At 47.6% G+C, this 18,643-nt stretch overlaps 1 protein-coding gene across 1 annotated transcript in view; it reads right to left on the bottom strand.

Moving 5' to 3' along the window:
• MTR (5-methyltetrahydrofolate-homocysteine methyltransferase) overlaps positions 1–18,643 on the bottom strand; it is a 109,127-nt gene that overhangs the window by 77,396 nt on the left and 13,088 nt on the right. The window contains exons 5-6 of the mRNA XM_073557510.1: positions 17,005–17,097; positions 16,293–16,399 (exon numbers count right to left, since the gene is read on the bottom strand). Coding sequence (XP_073413611.1) covers positions 16,293–16,399; positions 17,005–17,097 — 200 coding nt within the window. The remainder of the gene's footprint in view (positions 1–16,292; positions 16,400–17,004; positions 17,098–18,643) is intronic.

Here is an 18,643-nt window from a genome sequence, read left to right as displayed (position 1 = left end):
CGGCCGGGGGTAGCTCCGCCCCCGAGCCGGCTCTCTGCCCGGCGTGCCCGCCCCTTGCTTGTAGCGCCGCCTACTAGCGGACAGCGGCGCCTGCGATCGGCGCACCCTATCTTTAGCATAGGGTGCGCAGATCGTGCGCAGGCCATGCGTTAGTTGCGCTTTGACCTGCGCTGCGCACTTTTGACGGTGCGCTGTGCGCGCCAAAATCAAACTTTTCGGATTTTGGCGCGCACGGCGCACCGTCAAAAGTGCGCAGCGCAGGTCAAAGCGCAACTAGCGCACGGCCTGCGCACGATCTGCGCACCCTATGCTAAAGATAGGGTGCGCCGATCGCAGGCGCCGCTGTCCGCTAGTAGGCGGCGCTACAAGCAAGGGGCGGGCACGCCGGGCAGAGAGCCGGCTCGGGGGCGGAGCTACCCCCGGCCGTGCGTGCGCTGAAAAAGCGCTAATGTGAAACCGGCCTTATCCCTATAAAAACTCATTTATTATGTATTAATAAATATTAATATTAACAGGGTATGAAATTGCGGTGGACCTTTATGTCATGAGGTGGTAATTTTTTGTTTTCTATTGTATCTGGGATTATCTGCAAAAGCCGCAGGGCATTTTTACTATTCATCTCTGCACTATCTTTTTATTGTTTTCCTGCCTGTGATATTAGGGACTGGCAGGGCAGTTAGGGACAGCCTTCGCTGAGTGGGGGCGCAAAAAAAAAAAAATTATCGGGATTCCTAGGGTGCCATCCTCCACGGTTAGGAAGGTATCAGAAAGGCCTATTGTAGGGCATTGCAGCATCTCAGTTATGGTCTTTTAGTGTGGCATTTGCCACTGTTTCACTGGGAAATTGGTGTTTTTTTATATATTAATACATAATAAATGAGTTTTTATAGGGATTACATGTTCACTCTGTATATTATTAATTCCTACAATATTTGAGTGTATAAATAGGTCTGAAGCAGTTGGACAAAGGTCTGCATTTGGGCCATGGCTCACCAGAAAAAAATGGGAGGGTTGGTTATAATGTCACGAAGTGACTGGCCCTGTGTGACACGACCCAGCAATCGGTCGGTCACCAAACAAACAAGGGAACACCAGGGACACAATTACAACGGCGGGCCCTGCGATAGGGAACGGGGAAATTGATACCTCCTGCACTCTCCTTAGGCTGTGCCCTGGTCTATCCTGACGTCCCTATACGGCTTCTTTCAAACCGTCGCTGAGCAGGATACCTTACTTGCCCTGCACCTATCCCTCAGTAGGGAATTGGCAAGTGCGGACACTGGTCCCACTGCTGCACTAATACAATACTTTGCTGTGCGGTGCATTGCAGCAGAGAAAGCTAAGTAAGGCACTCGATCACAGCATTCAGCTGAAGCACCACTGCACCAGAAAGCTCCTTTCTTCAGCCCGGTTGGTTTCCAAAGGACCTGTATTACCAACAGTCAGCTGATACGCCAGGTGACCTTTTAAAGGATTGTGGGAGTGGTCACCACCTGCATCAGCAAACTGTCCAGCCATGTAATTACACCAGTGGCCACCGGGGGGGGAAAAACTGATGTTAACCCCCCCGATGGCCAGAAAGGAAAAAAGTTTGTGTGTGAGAATTCAGATCTGCCACAGATCCAGAAATGGATCGTGACAACATGCCTCTGAGGGAGCGAGTCCAACGTGATAAGATCGAGGATTTTTCCTTGGGTAGAAAGAAACTCTTGATCGTGCTGTGTCAAGCAGCATTCCCAGAAAAATCAATATGTTGGACCGGGACCGGAGACTATTTTGGGATGTTGAAAACTAGTTGTCCTGTCCCTGCAGCTGAAAAACAGCATGATGCTGCCATAGCCATGTTTCACTGTTGGGATTGTATTGGGCAGGTGATGAGCAGTGCCTGGTTTTCTCCAGGAAAGATATATATCTTTGTACCGTGTTAGCCAGTAGATAGAAGAATATTTAGAATTGAGAGTCCTCAGTGGTTTATACCTTTTAATGGCTAACTGAAAAGATGGTAACAAGTTGCAAGCTTTCGAGACTACGCAGGTCTCTTCATCAGGCTAGACTAATACAAAATCTTGGTTTTCTCCACACATACCGCTTAAAATTATCACCAAAAAGTTCTATCTTCGTCTCATCAGAACAGAGAATCTTATTTCTCATAGTCTGAGAGTCCTTCATGTGTTTTTTAGCAAACTCTATGCAGGCTTTCATATATCTTGCACTGAAGAGATGCTTCTATTGGGCCACTCTGCCAAAAAGGCCCGACTGGTGGAGGACTACAGTGATAGTTGACTTTGTGGAACTTTCTCACATCTCCATACTGCATCTATGGAGCTCTGCCACAGTGATCTTGGGGTTCTTCTTCACCTCTCTCACCAAGGCTCTTCTCCCACAATTGCTCAGTTTGGCTGGACGGCCAGGTCTAGGAAGACTTCTGGTGGTCCCAAACTTCTTTCATTTAAGGTTTATGGAGGCCACTGTGCTCTTAGGAACCTTCTGCAGAAGTTCTTTTGTAACCTTGGCCAGATCTGTGCCTTGCCACAATTCTGTCTCTGAGCTCCTTGGCCAGTTCCTTTGACCTCATGATTCTCATTTGGTCTGACATGCACTGTGAGGTCTTATATAGACAGGTGTGTGCTTTTAGAAATTAAGTCCTATCAGTTTAATTAAACACAGATTGACTCAAATGAAGGCGTAGAACCATCTCAAGGAGGATCACAAGGAAATGGACTGCATGTTACTTAAATATGAGTGTCTGAGCAAAGGGTCTGAATACTTATGACCATGTGATATTTCAGTTTTTCTTTTTTAATAAATTTGCAAAGATTTCTACATTCTACATGTTTTTTTTCAGTCAAGATGGGGTGCAGATTGTACATTAATGAGGAAAAAAAAAATGAACTTTTTTGGAATTCACCAAATGGCTGCAATGAAACAAAGAGTGAAGGAGGAGGAGGGGGGAGCTCTCCTGGACGGAATGAATTTGAAAGATATAGGCGGAGCGTCTGGCCCAAACACTGCAGTACAGCAGGTGGATATCTCCTCATGAAACTCAGTGGAACAAAAATATGATGCTGAGGAGTCAGGGTTAAGGAAAAAAAGGGTGCGGTGAGTTCCCGCGCTTCTGGAGATCAAGTCATGCTGTGGGGTATGAGGACGATGTGCGGGGAGCACAAGAAAACCTGCACAGCTGGCAAACTAAATCATGAGGGAGAGTACCGATCGCGGGAGTAGGCCTCAGAACCAGCCAGGGACTAAATTTAGAAAACTGTCCGTCGGGAGAGCAGGGTAGCATGGGGCCGCGGTTGGGCAATAACTGCATCACGATTTTACTTAAAAACATGGATTTTTGTGAGTACTCACCGTAAGATCCTTTTCTCCGAGACGCTCATTGGGGACACAGGTACTGTGGGTGTATGCTACCGCCATCTGGAGGCTGACACCAGGCAAACACCACAAGGTTAGCTCCTCCCCTGCCGTATACACCCTCACCCTGATTGCGGGCGGAAGCCAGTTTAGTGCAAAAGCAGTAGGAGAACAATAACAATCAGCCTTAATGCAGAAAACAATATGTCTGGCAAGGAAAAAACCACCCTGACATTCACAAAAGAAATACACATTAAATAAACAAGAGCCAACTTGGCTAACAGGGTGGGTGCTGTGTCCCCCAATGAGCGTCTCGGAAAAAGGATTTTACGGTGAGTACTCACAAAAATCCATGTTTCTCCTTCGTCTCATTGGGGGACACAGGTACTGTGGGACGTCCTAAAGCAGTCCCTGGGTGGGAGATTGACTCCCCAATCCAAGCTACATGCACCTCTTGTTTTAAGGTACTCCACCGCTGCTTGGAGAATCCTTCTACCCAGGCTTGCATCCGCCGAAGCATGGACATTGTAATGTTTAGTAAACGTGTGCAGGCTGGACCAGCTTGCTGCTTTGCATACCTGTTCCGCCGAAGCGCCCAAAAGGCGCCCACTGCTCGAGTAGAATGTGCTTTGATCCCTGATGGAGCCGGCGCACCTCTGATGCGATAGGCCTCCAGAGTTGTTAAACGGATCCATCTGGCTATGGTCGATCTTGAGGCAGCGAGTCCCTTCCTGCGCCCTTCAGGGAGCACGACCAGCATATCTGTCTGGCGAAAAGGTGCCGTCCGCGACACGTACCTCTTGAGTGCTCTCACCAGGTCTAAGGTGTGAAGAGCTTTCTCCACGAGATGCACCGGTGCCGGACAGAACGAGGGCAAGACAATATCCGCATTAATGTGGAATGAGGACACGACTTTCGGCAGAAAGGGGGGAGCTGGTCTAAGCACCACTTTATCCTTGTGGAAAATGAGAAAAGGAGCTCGGCAAGACAGCGCCGCCAACTCTGAAACTCGCCTAACGGAGGTAATGGCTACCAAAAATACCACCCTCCACGAGAGGAACCATAAGGAAATATCCTGTAGCGGCTCAAAAGGCGCTTCCTGCAGAACACTGAGAACCAGGTTAAGGTCCCAGGTGTTCATCGGCACCTTATTGGGAGGTACTAGATGAGAGACTCCCTGGATGAAAGTCTTTACCTGTATATTAGTAGCAATCTTTCGCTGGAAAAGGACGGACAACGCCGATATCTGTCTCCTAAGGGAGCTCGGGGCCAGCCCTGAATCTAGGCCTGATTGAAAAGCCAAGATGTTGGGAATAGAGAATGTCAGAGGCGAACGACCCCGCTCTCTGCACCAAGTGAAGAAAACTTTCCAGGTGTAGTGGTAGATTTTCGCCGAGGTCGGTTTCCTGGCGCTAACCATTGTAGCAACCACCTCACGCTCAAACCCTGCTTGAGTTAGAATCCAAGATTCAACGGCCATGCCGTCAAACACAGGGCCCCTGAGTTCGGGTGGATGATCAGGCCCAGGTGCAGTAGATCTGGGCATTCTGGCAGTCGCCATGGGACGTCGGTGAGCAGCCGCACAAGATCTGCGTACCACGCCCGACGGGGCCAGTCTGGTGCCAGCAGAATTGCTGGGACCCCCTCTGTTTTGATCCTCGGAAGCAATGGCAACGGGGGGAAACAGATATGGAAGGCGAAACTGGTTCCATGGTAGGACCAACGCATCCACCCCGAACACTTGTGGGTCTCGCGACCGAGCGACGAACACAGGCACCTTGGCGTTCCTTCTGGATGCCATCAGATCCACATCCGGTATCCCCCACCATTGGCAAATTTGCTGGAAGACCTCGGGGTGCAGGGCCCATTCCCCAGCCACGACCTCTTGTCGGCTGAGGAAGTCCGCTGCCCAATTTTCTATGCCTGGGATGTAGACTGCCGATATTACAGACTGGTTCTTCTCGGCCCAATGAAGCACACGTGCTATCTCGCGCATGGTTGCCCTGCTGCGCGTGCCCCCCTGATGATTTACATAAGTCACCACCGTGGCGTTGTCTGACTGTATCCGAATGGGCCGTCCTGCTAGGAGGTGCTGAAAATGCTGCAGCGCCTGCCAGATCAGTTGTATTTCCAACAAGTTGATCGGGAGACGAGCTTCCTGTTGCGACCACTGGCCTTAGCCGTGTGGTGGCGAAAAACTGCTCCCCAGCCGAGGAGACTGGCGTCGGTCGTGACCACTAGCCAGTGGTCTAGGAGAAACGGTTACCCATGAAGAAGGGAGAATCTGGTCGTCCACCACTCTAGTGATTGCCTGACCTGAGAGGACAGCCGGCACCGCTGATCGAGGGTGAACGGGTTCTTGTCCCATGCTGACAAGAGAGCGTGCTGTAGGGGTCGAAGATGAAATTGGGCAAACAGAATTGCTTCCATTGCTGCCACCATCTTCCCTAGTATCCTCATCCCAAACCGAATGGTGTGAGGGACCGGCTGCTGGAGCTTCTGGACTCCTTGCCAGAGAGCTAGGGCTTTGTTTCGAGGGAGAATTACCAACCCTTGGGAGGTATTGAAGATCATTCCCAGAAAAGCAATCCTCCGAGCAGGGACCAGAGATGATTTCTTCCTGTTGACCAACCAACCTAAGCGGGAGAGTGTATCCAGCGTAATGCTGACATTCTCCTTGTATGCCCGAAATGAGAGACCCTTCACCAAGAGGTCATCTAAGTATGGCAAAACGACTATGCCCCGCGAGTGTAAGACGGCCATTACGACTGCCATCACCTTTGTGAACACTCTGGGGGAGGTAGCTATTCCAAATGGGAGTGCTGCGAATTGAAAGTGTCGCCTATTGACGGCGAACCGAAGAAACTTTTGGTGCGAGGGAAAAATGGGAACGTGCAGGTAGGCATCCTGGATGTCAATCGAGGCTTAGTACTCTCCATGCTCCATGGCTGATATAACTGAGCGGAGAGATTCCATCCTGAAGTGTTTGACCCTGATGAACCTGTTTTAGGAGCTTCAGGTCCAAAACCGTCCTGACTGTCCCGTCCTTTTTGGGGACCGCGAACAGATTGGAATAAAAAACCCTGAGTTTTCTCGTGCTCTGGTACGGGAACAATGACTCCGTTGTTTTGGAGTGAATTGATGGCCTCTAGCAGCGCCTTTGCCCGGTGCTTCACCTTGGGAAGTCGGGAGAGAAAAAAAACGTGTTGGAGGGTACCTGATGAATTCTATTTTGTACCCTGAAGTCACCAGTTCCGCCACCCATAAGTCGTGTGCTACCTTGGCCCAGATATGATGAAAAAAGAGCAGGCGGCCCCCCACCCTGCTGATGTCGCCTACCAAGGCCTCCGAGTCATTTGGCTGAGGGTCTCTGGGCCCTGGCTCCTCTCGACCTCGGCTGACGAGCGTGCATCCTTCCCACCGGAATGGGTCTATATGAGACCTGTCGCTCCCTATCCTGGTTGGAGCGAGGTGGGCCGGCCGAACTGGCTGCTGCCATCCATCAGGTGTTGCGAAAGGCTCGAAAATGTGTCGGGACCTGGCGAAAAGGCTGTTTCACCTTTTGCTGCGGGAGGAAGCTGCTTTTTCCTCCTGTCACATTGGAGATGAGCTGACACAACTTCTCCCCGAACAGGCGGCCTCCCTGATAGGGCAAGGAAGTCAAGGACTTCTTGGAAATTGAATCGGCTCGCCAAGTCCTCAACCAGAGGGCTCTCCTAATGGCTACCATGTTAGCGGCTGCAAATGCCGCACAAATAGCCGCATCCAAAGAAGCATTAATTAAGTAGTCTCCAGCCATAGCAATCTGACTTGCGACCTCAGATACCTCCGCAGGTAGGCCTCTAACCTGCAAGGCCTTATTCAAAGACTCTGACCATGACATCATGGCTTTGGCTACCCACGTCGCCGCGAACGAGGGGGCGAGCGCCGACCCTGATGCCTCAAAAACTGATCGCGCCAAGCTCTCTATGAGCCGATCCGTGGGGTCCTTAATGGACGAGCCGCTAGGCACCAACACAAAGACTTCGAGGCAAGGCGTGACACTGGCGGGTCCACCACTGGGGATTCCGCCCACTTCTTACCCATTTGCCCCGGAACTCTGTATCTTGCCTCTATAGTCTTCTGGCCTGAGAAGCGCCTATCTGGGTGTTCTCTGTGGCGCTGCACTATGTCCTCAAATTCTGGGTGAGTGCCAAACACTCTATGTGGTTGCCTGGCCCGATTAAAGGCTACCTTATGGCCCGCGGCCAAGGTAGCACTATCTTCAATTCTCAGGGTCTGATTGACAGCTTCAATGAGGCTGTCCACTGTCTCCCGGCATCCCGGGGTATCGAGATCAAGTGGCTCGTCTGAGTCACGATCCAAACTCTGCCCGCTCCCTGGTGAAGGGGAGCGTGATGCTGAACTCCTCGATGCCGCAGCACAGGATAGACCGGGAGACCTCGTGCCGATTCGTTTCCTTCGCCCCTGTCTGGCATGGGAGCGGCCCCTGCAGGCCGAAGGTTCCTGTGAGGTGGAGGACCCCTCCCAGATAAGCGAGTCACTACCCTTGCCCCCCTTTGGGGCGTGAAGGGAATCGATCGCCTTTGTAAGCGAAGCCATAGACTGGGACAATGATAGCGCCCATTCCGGAGGATTCGGCTCTCTGGATTCGGTCGCCGGGGGAGGCTCCTGGGCGCGTTCGGAGTCGCAGGCCTCGCACAATTTGGCGCTCTGCGCTCGTGGAAACGGGGCCCTACAAGAAGTGCATGCAGCGTAGAGAAAAGTGTGCGTCTTCCCTTTCCCGGCCATATTGTGCCTGCCAGGCGTTTTATATATAAAAAAACCTTTTTTTACTTCAATGAGAGGTAGGGGTGGGGGAGGAGGAGCCCCCTTGGTGTTTAGCTGCCTCCGCAGCGAAGCTGCACTGACCTGACCTGCGTCCCCCGACTACGCGCCGCAGCCCCGACCTCCTCTGAGCCTCCGTGGGGCAAGCCGTCCTCTTCTCTGGTCGCGGCCTACCCCGCACTGAAGCCGGGGCCTGGATTTATCCGGCGGAAGTGACGCCGCGTGCCGAGGACGGTACTTCCGCCGCGGCCTAACACTGACCAAGGCCGGGGGCTAAATTTTTCACCACCGCCAGCGCGCGTCGCAGCGGCGGCGATGGTGGCGCGCCGCGGCGGTGATGACAGCGAAAGCGCCGCTACTCCTGGCTCCACTATGGAAACGAGGAGGGCCTCAGGGGAACGCACACCGCTGCCTGCTGCTGCCCAGAAGCCCCCTGTACGACCTGTACCTCCAAGTCCACTTCATTCAGACGACTCCAGGTAGGCCCTTCAGGGATCACGACCAACCAAAACAGGGAGCGGGGGGTGGTGTGGGGATCCTGGACGGTGCAGGCACCCTAACTCCATCCAGCCTCAGCCGAGGAGAGGGACCGTCCGCCTCCTTGCAGCACCTCCGTCTTGCGTTGGTGGAGCAGTGGGGGCAGCTCGGACCGTCTTGTGCCTCTGAATAGCCCATGGTTTCTGTACCTAGGGGTGGTCAGGGCTAAGTCAGGCATCATGTCCCAGGTCGCGGGAAAGGATACGTGGAGGGACACTCGCACGTGCTCGCCGTTGTTGGTTTGGGGAAATCGGACCCTTTCAATAGGATCCGTTGCCCCTGTCTCATCATCTTAGAAAAAGTAAAGAAAAGAAAAAAACAAACTAAAATAACAAATTCTGGGGAAATTACCCAGATTTGTCCCACGGTGCGGGAAAGGATACGTGGAGACGATACTCGACACGTGCTCGCCCGTTGATGGTTTGGGGAAATCTGACCCTTTCAATAGGATCCGTTGCCCCTGTCTAATCTTCATGGAAAAAAAGTCTGGAGAAAAAAGACCAGACGTGTGCCTCCATAGACACTAAGCAAAAAACTGGCATCCACCCGCAATCAGGGCGAGGGTGTATACGGCGGGGGAGGAGCTAACCTTGTGTTTGCCTAGTGTCAGCCTCCAGATGGCGGTAGCATACACCCACAGTACCTGTGTCCCCCAATGAGACGAAGGAGAAAAAACACCATATCACTATTGTGTTTAAGACTTATAGGGAGAGATACCTGTCCTGAAGGCCCTGGAATCCATCTTCGCAGAACGATAAGGAAGACAGCCATAAGACGTCCTGGAGGGATGGGCGGCTGGAGGGTACCTGGTCCCGGGGCTGTCTGTCGGGCGGCTTTAAAAGGTACCAATACCGTCTTCCCACCCTGCACGTCTGGCTCTGTAGAGAGCAGGCTAGGGTGTAGTGGCAAGGACCAGTCTGCATCTTCCTCCGTGCGGATGCCCCAAACACTCTTGATGTGTTAGGAGGTATGGGGTCCTGCCTGGTAGACACGAGAGGCTACAGTAGTGACACAATCCCACACTGCGCTCCCGGTCTCTAGGGGGGGAAAGCAGAGTGACAAGTTACACTCCGTCAGACGCTATATCTGGAAAAGAGATCATTAATAAACAACAAAACCTAAAGGTAGAAACAGGGCCGAGAGCCCTGTGTCCACCTCCTACTGACACCAAGCTAAAACTGATGAGTTTCCTGCCAGTTGGTGGGTATATACTGCGTGGAGGTGAAAACATTTTTTACATAGTGTCAACCTCCTAGTGGCAGCAACATATACCCATGGTTTCCTGTGTCCCCCAATGAAGCGGTAGAGAAATTAAGTACGTCAGAGTGCACGTTTGCTCTGCCAGCACCATTATAATCTACGGCACCATCGACGCATATATCCAAACCCCATTTTGAAGTGGTTTTGAACATAAGCCCTGACGGGGCCACCGAACAAGTGCCTGAACGCAATGTGAAGGCACCCTAAGGCATGTTTGGACTGCCTTTATTTACAGACTGCCTTGCAGATAACAATCCAATGATGTATTTCAGAAGAGGGGACGATGATGGTTGTTGTAGTCACCAGGTGCAAGCATGGCAGCAGTGCACTTTTGCTGCCTTGGAAAACTCCCTTTAAACTTTGGAAACCATTTTTCCTTTTATAGCCTAAATGTATGTAAAATGAAAAATGAACAAATTTTATAATAAGTGCTTATGAAAACTTGTTTCAACAGCTCCTATTCAGACCTACATGTCCCACAGGAATAGATCACAAAGTCCTTGCTAATCTACCAAATATACATAGGTGGCAATAAGCGACAGGTGAAAAGAAGTGTGACTGCAGGATGGGAACACAAGCAGTTTTTTATTTTAGATGGACAAAATGAAAAAAAAAAAAAAAAGGATGGGTGTAGCCCAAAAGCAGAAAATTTAGGAGTAATTTTAGGTTCCAGTGTCATTTACTTGAGATTGTTTCATGCAGATATACAATCAGCAAGTGACATTTCAGAATACAAAAATGCTAATGCAGAACATAGCAGCGTTATCGTTTTTCTGTCCACATGGCCATTTCACCTACTGCTCGAGATACAAGCAGATGAGGTGTATGGAACATACACAATATGGTATCTCGTGCACATTGGACACATTGCATCATCATGTACTCGGTGAAAGATTAGTTCAGAAGGTTTAACCATCCATATGGCTTATCTGCTCCATAGGAAAAATGAAGAAAAAAAAAAAACAGTCTGTAATGATTGAGTCCCTGTGGGTAGAGATAAGGGGAGGCGGGAAAAATAATAAATTACTGATAGGGGTTTGTTATAAGTCTCCAAAAATAATGGAAGCAACAGAGAATATCCTCATAAAGCAAATAGATGAAGCTGCGACTCAAGGAGAAGTCATTATTATGGGGGACTTCAACTACCCTGAAATACATTGGGGCACCAAAACCTGCAATTCCAGCAAAGGTTTTTGACAACTATGAGAGACAATTACCTTTCACAACTGGTTCAGGACCCAACAAGAGGGGGGGCACTGCTAGACCTAATATTAACCAACAGGCTAGACCGCATATCAAATGTAAGGGTTGGGGGTCACTTGGGTAACAGTGATCACAAATTAATAAGTTTTCATGTATCCTTTAATAAGATGTGTAGTAGAGGGGTTACAAGGACACTAAACTTCAGGAAAGCAAATTTCCAACGGATGAGAGATTATCTTGGTGGAATTAACTGGGACGATATCCTGAGACATAAAAATACACAAAGAAAATGGGAGACGTTTATTAGTATCCTGAATAGGACCTGTGCACAATATATACCGTATGGGAATAAACATGCGAGAAATAGGAAGAAACCACTATGGCTAAATAGAGCTGTAAGGGGCGCAATAAGGGACAAAAATAAAGCATTTAGCGAATTAAAGCAAATAGGTAGTGATGAGGCATTAACTAAATACAGAAGATTAAATAAATTCTGTAAAAAGCAAATCAAGACAGCAAAGACTGAGACAGAGACTCATTGCCAGAGAAAGTAAAAATAATCCCAAAATATTCTTTAACTACATAAATAGTAAGAAACTAAAAAATGATAGTGTTGGCCCCCTTAAAAATAGTCTGGGTGAAATGGTGGATGAGGATGAGGAAAAAGCCAATATGCTAAATGACTTTTTTTCAACAGTGTTTACACAAGAAAATCCCATGACGGATAACATGATCAGGGATAAAAATTCTCTGTTAAATGTCACCTGCTTAACCCAGCATGAAGTACGGCGGCGTCTAAAAATCACTAAAATTGACAAATCCCCAGGCCCGGATGGGATACACCCCCGAGTACTGCAGGAATTAAGCACAGTCATAGATAGACCATTATTTTTAATCTTTAAAGATTCTATAATAACAGGGTCTGTACCACAGGACTGGCGTATAGCAAATGTGGTGCCAATATTCAAAAAGGGGACAAAAACTGAACTTGGAAATTATAGGCCAGTAAGTTTAACCTCAACTGTGGGTAAAATCCTGGAGGGTTTTCTAAGAGATACTATACTGGAGTATCTGGAGAAGAATAACCTCATGACCCAATATCAACATGGGTTTACAAGGGACCGTTCCTGTCAGACTAATCTGATAAGCTTTTATGAAGAGGTAAGTTCCGGACTGGACCAAGGGAATGCAGTGGATGTGGTGTACATGGACTTTTCAAAAGCTTTTGATACGGTGCCACACAAAAGGTTGATACATAAAATGAGAACAATGGGGATAGGGGAAAATATGTGTAGGTGGGTTAAGAGCTGGCTCAGGGATAGAATACAAAGGGTGGTTATTAATGGAGCACACTCAGACTGGGTCACGGTTAGCAGTGGGGTACCACAGGGGTCAGTTTTGGGCCCGCTTCTTTTTAACATATTTATTAATGACCTTGTAGGGGGCATAGAGAGTAGAATTTCAATATTTGCAGATGACACTAAACTCTGCAAGTTAATCAATACAGAGGAGGACAATTTTATATTACAGGAGGATTTATGTAAACTAGAAGCTTGGGCTGATAAATGGCAAATGTGCTTTAATGGGGATAAATGTAAGGTCATGCACTTGGGTAGAACGAACAAGATGTATAATTATGTGCTTAATTGTAAAACACTGGGCAAAACAGTCACTGAAAAAGACCTGGGTGTATGGGTGGACGACAAACTCACATTTAGCGGCCAGTGTCAGGCAGCTGCTGCAAAGGCAAATAAAATAATGGGATGCATTAAAAGAGGCATAGATGCTCATGAGGAGAACATAATTTTACCTCTATATAAGTCACTAGTGCGACCACACTTAGAATACTGTGTACAGTTCTGGTCTCCGGTGTATAAGAAAGACATAGCTGAACTGGAGCGGGTGCAGAGAAGAGCGACCAAGGTTATTAGGGAACTAGGGGGTCTGCAATACCAAGACAGGTTATTACATTTGGGGTTATTTAGTTTGGAGAATCGAAGGCTTAGGGGTGATCTTATTACAATGTATAAATATATGCGGGGACAATACCAAGAGCTTTCTAATGATCTTTTTACTCTTAGACCTGTGACGGGGACAAGGGGGCATCCTCTACGTCTGGAGGAAAGAAGGTTTAAGCATACTCACAGACGCGGATTCTTTACTGTAAGAGCAGTGAGACTATGGAACTCTCTGCCATATCATGTTGTAATGAGTGATTCCCTACTAAAATTTAAGAAGGGACTGGATGCCTTTCTTGAAAAGTATAATATTACAGGGTATATACACTAGTTTCCTTAATATTGCGTTGATCCAGGGAGCAAGTCTGATTGCCGTATGTGGAGTCAGGAAGGAATTTTTTTCCCCAATGTGAAGCTTACTTGTTGCCACATGGGGTTTTTTTGCCTTCCTCTGGATCAACATGTTAGGGCAAGTTAGGATAGGATATGGGTTGAACTTGATGGACTTAAAGTCTCCCTTCAACCTTAATAACTATGTTACTATGTTACTATGATTTAAATGATTAGGACGTACACAGTAATCTTTATTTTGTAAACTTTTCGACAATTTCTATAAATACTGTATATACTCGTGTATAAGCCGAGATTTTCAGCCCATTTTTTGGGGGCTGAAAGTCCCCCTCTCGGCTTATACGCGAGTCATTTACCGGGGGGCGGGGGGGGTTCAGAGACCATACTCAACTCCTGGCACATCTCTGCAGCCCCTGCTTCTCCCTCTGCCATCTGCTTCCTGCGTTCAGCGGTCACGTGGTACTGCTCATTAAACTCATGAATATGTGCATATTTATGAGTTTAATGAGCGGTACCACATGACCAGCTGAATGCAGGAAGCAGACGACAGAGGGAGAAGCAGGGGCTGCCGCTGCAGAGAAGACTTTGTGCCAGGAGGGGTGAGTATGACAAGGACAGAGTAATATTCACCTGTCCCCGTTCCATTACTGTGCACCGCTGTGTCGGCAAAGGGTGCAATGACCTAGTCAGTGTGCGCCCTCTGCTGTCACTGCAGAGATCCGGGAGACACAGCGGTGGACAGCGATGGAACAGGGACCGGTAAATATCGCGAGTGCCGGGGGCTCAGGACACCGGTACCTGGCCCCCAGCGACGGAGAGGTGAGCATGTCTTTTTTTTTTATTGCAGCAGCAGCAAATAAGGGGCATTTATGGAGCATCTTATGGGGCAGCATTAACCCTTGTGCAGCAGCATATGGGGGGTATTTATGGAGCATCATTAACCCTTGTGCAGCAGCATATGGGGGGTATTTATGGAGCATCTTACGGGGCAGCATTAACCCTTGTGCAGCAACATATTATGGGGGGTATTTATGGAGCATCTTATGGGGCAGCATTAGCCCTTGTGCAGCAGCATATGGGGGGTATTTATGGAGCATCATTAACCCTTGTGCAGCAGCATATGGGGGGTATTTATGGAGCATCATTAACCCTTGTGCAGCAGCATATGGGGGGTATTTATGGAGCATCTTATGGGGCAGCATTAACCCTTGTGCAGCAGCATATTATGGGGGTATTTATGAAGCATCTTATGGGGCAGCATTAACCCTTGTGCAGCAGCATATTATGTGGGGTATTTATGGAGCATCTTATGGGGCAGCATATGGGGGATCATTAACTCTTGTGCAGCAGCATATGGGGGGTATTTATGGAGCATCATTAACTCTTGTGCAGCAGCATATTATGGGGTATTTATGGAGCATCTTATGGGGCAGCATTAACCCTTGTGCAGCAGCATATTATGTGGGGTATTTATGGAGCATCTTATGAGGCAGCATTAACCCTTGTGCAGCAGCATATGGGGGTATTTATGGAGCATCTTATGGGGCATTAACCCTTGTGCAGCAGCATATTATGGGGGGTATTTATGGAGCATCTTATGAGGCAGCACTAACCCTTGTGCAGCAGCATATGGGGGGTATTTATGGAGCACCCTATGGGGCAGCATTAACCCTTGTGCAGCAGCATATTATGGGGGGTATTTATGGAGCATCTTATGAGGCAGCATTAACCCCTGTGTAGCAGCATATGGGGGGTATTTATGGAGCATCTTATGGGGCAGCATTAACCCTTGTGCAGCAGCACATGGGGTGTATTTATGGAGCATCTTATGAGGCAGCATTAACCCTTGTGCAGCAGCATATGGGGGGTATTTATGGAGCATCTTATGAGGCAGCACTAACCCTTGTGCAGCAGCATATGGGGGGTATTTATGGAGCACCCTATGGGGCAGCATTAACCCTTGTGCAGCAGCATATTATGGGGGGTATTTATGGAGCATCTTATGAGGCAGCATTAACCCCTGTGTAGCAGCATATGGGGGGTATTTATGGAGCATCTTATGGGGCAGCATTAACCCTTGTGCAGCAGCACATGGGGTGTATTTATGGAGCATCTTATGAGGCAGCATTAACCCTTGTGCAGCAGCATATGGGGGGTATTTATGGAGCATCTTATGGGGCAGCATTAACCCTTGTGCAGCAGCACATGGGGTGTATTTATGGAGCATTTTCTTGGGCCAGCATTAATCCTTGTGCAGCAGCATATGGAGGGGGTTTATACACGGGTCGGCGTATACACGGTAAATGATTTCAGATTCTGCTATTTAAGCAAAACCAGGAGTGGAGCCTTAAGAGTATATAAAACACTTTTTTTTTATGATAAAAGAGCAGTAAATGGTAATGTAATCAGAGGACATGATGAATGGGCTTTCCTGCAATAAACATTAGTCACGAGAACTACTGATCATGACAACGGAGGTGCCAATTCCCGGCTCGCCCTCACCCAGACAGCTGCAGTGTTCCGCCCAGGATTTGCATAGAGCACAAGCGTAATCATCAATTAAAAAAACATGACAGTTTCATCCAAAACCTGGCATACATCTGTCCACAGGTTGTGAGCGATTTACTGCCTTGGAGTTAGGCTGCAATTCCAGATACAACCAAAGGACAGGTGCAGTGCGATATCTGGTAAGAAAAATAGATATGTGTTTCTAAAATTTAACAACCCCTTTAAAAGCAAAAGAAATTTTTGACAACACATCTCCTCCAATGGTCAGTTACGTATGTGTTTCACACTTACCTTGGCATTAGCCGTATCAAAAATAGTTTCCACCAATAAAATGTCAACTCCACCATCCAAAAGACCTTTTGCCTGTTCTGCATAAGCATCCACAAGTTCGTCAAAAGCTGGAAAGCAAAAGAAAGTATGGCGAACATTAGCCATATGGCGGGGAAAAGACCAATAAAATAAGAGGCCACTTACATGGACTCTAGGGCATAGGAGTACAGTATAAACTACACCATGGGTGAGACTTTGTACGCCATTTATAGTTCCGTTCTCTATATTTGTGATCTATGAAAAAGTAACACTATGCAGAGCTGGGAATACCACTGAATAATAGGTGTGGGGGTAGTCGCAAGCTTGGAAGTTATCCCCCGTCCATGGGATAAGCAAACTTCCCAATTGCTGGGAGTTCAACCACTAGGACCCCACCAAACTTGAGATTCAGGGCTCTAAAGAGCCCATGTGACTGGTGCGGAGTTCAATCTTGAGTACTGTCCCTCCACGCGTTCTTATAGGAGTGCTGAAGACCAGCCGAGCGCAGCACTTGGCTGTCTAAGAATACATGGCGGGACGGTGCACAGGACGGACCTCCACTCCAATCACACAGGGCTCTTCATCGCTCCAACGGATAAGAGTAAGCTTCCAAACCTTTAAGTCAAACTAACGTACTATGAATAAAAGACAATCATATTTAATCAAGTCACACAATATGAATACATAAACTTACTGATATTTCTGTAGTCAGGCCTTTCAACAGAAGGGGAAACAGAGAGGGTCTTATTTGTTGGCCCCATAGCTCCAGCCACAAACCTCTTTATTCCTGAAATGAAGAAAGCTTTACCAATTACCATAATCATCCTTAGTTAATTTAATAGATAAAAGTGATTGATCATCTTTATCAGTCCTATAGACAATGAAAGGAGCGCCCACCCTTCCATTAAACTATGGAACACAGGACCACAGTTCATACATTTATCACCTATCCTTCCATAGGACAACCCCTTTAACCAGTTCAGGACCCTGCCATTTTGCCCACTTCCTGGCCAGGTGAGGAAGGTAGGGAATAGATGGTGATAAAGCATCTCTGACTTCTCTATCGGGGAGTCTCGATGTGTCTGACATCCGGCTTCCCACTGCAGCAGCTGCTTAATCTTGTGCAGGTAGCTTACTCTACTATGACATTTTAGAACGTCACTGCAGAGACCACCTGGATGTTTAAGGGTCTGTTCTCACAGTCAGTAAACGCTGCGGGTTGGACGCTATGTACCTCCGCAGCATCCAACCCGCAGCGCCCAGATGTTACTGCATAGCGGATGGGATTTCATGAAATCACATGCCCACTATGCGTGCACCGACGCCCGCGGCTCACCCGCAGACACGGACATGAGGCGCGTATTTCCAGGCCACTTCATGTCAATTAATCTTGCAAAGACGCGAGTCTCCGCAAGATAAATCTCACCCATACAATCTACTGGATGCGGAATCATCTGCGTTCTATAGCCAGAAGTGCTTTGGACGCAACGGAAATGTGCTGTGTCTAAAGTGCTGCCGATTACTGACCATTTGAACGTAGCCTTAAGCCGATGGGCATTCAAGATCTGCTTAAGGAATCACTTATTTAGGGAACATCCACATTGGATGGATGAAAACACTGCAAGTTTCTTTGTTTGGAATTCGAGATAAAATATATGAAGAAGAATACAATACATTAAAGTGGGTGAGTTTTCTCTCATGCCAGCCAGCATTAAAAGCTATTCTTACAGGTTTTCCTGTAAATTACCTGGGATATGCAGATGTTAACACAAAATTAAAACAGTTTTAAATAAAAAAAAAAAGTCTTCTGCTCCAGTGGTAATGCTACCCTATTCACTGTCAGTCTTTGTGTCCTGGAGGCCAAAATGCAGAGACAGGCAGGGGAGCAAGATAGTTTTACCGTGTGAGGGAAAAAAAACAAAAAGCTGAACAACCAAATCTGCACAATTTTCTGTGGATTTTTCCTGCCAAAATTCCCTGCTTCCCCATACGTCATCATTGCTTTTTCTCAAACATATTTCAAGAGCCATACTTTTCTATTTAACCATTGATAAACTTGTCCAAGGGCTTGTTTATTTTTGCGCGAGAAGTTTTTTTTTGGATACTTTTCAAGTACATCTAACTTAATGTCTTAATTTTTAGCAATATTTTCAAAGAAGATTGAAAAAAAACGTTCTTTACAATTTCTTTTTGCCAGGTAGTATAAATAATATGCAAACTTGATATTCTACAAAGTATGGCTATACCAAATTTATAGGAAAAAAATAGTTAATTATTTTTGAAGGGAGAGACTTTATTCTTTTTTTTCATTAAACTTTACTAGTAATTTATTA

Source organism: Dendrobates tinctorius, unplaced genomic scaffold, assembly GCF_039654945.1.
Source record: "Dendrobates tinctorius isolate UK_male_01 unplaced genomic scaffold, ASM3965494v1 ptg000250l, whole genome shotgun sequence".
Taxonomy (NCBI): domain Eukaryota; kingdom Metazoa; phylum Chordata; class Amphibia; order Anura; family Dendrobatidae; genus Dendrobates; species Dendrobates tinctorius.
Note: the sequence above shows the minus strand (reverse complement) of the source record. Positions and strands in the feature narration are given on the sequence as shown.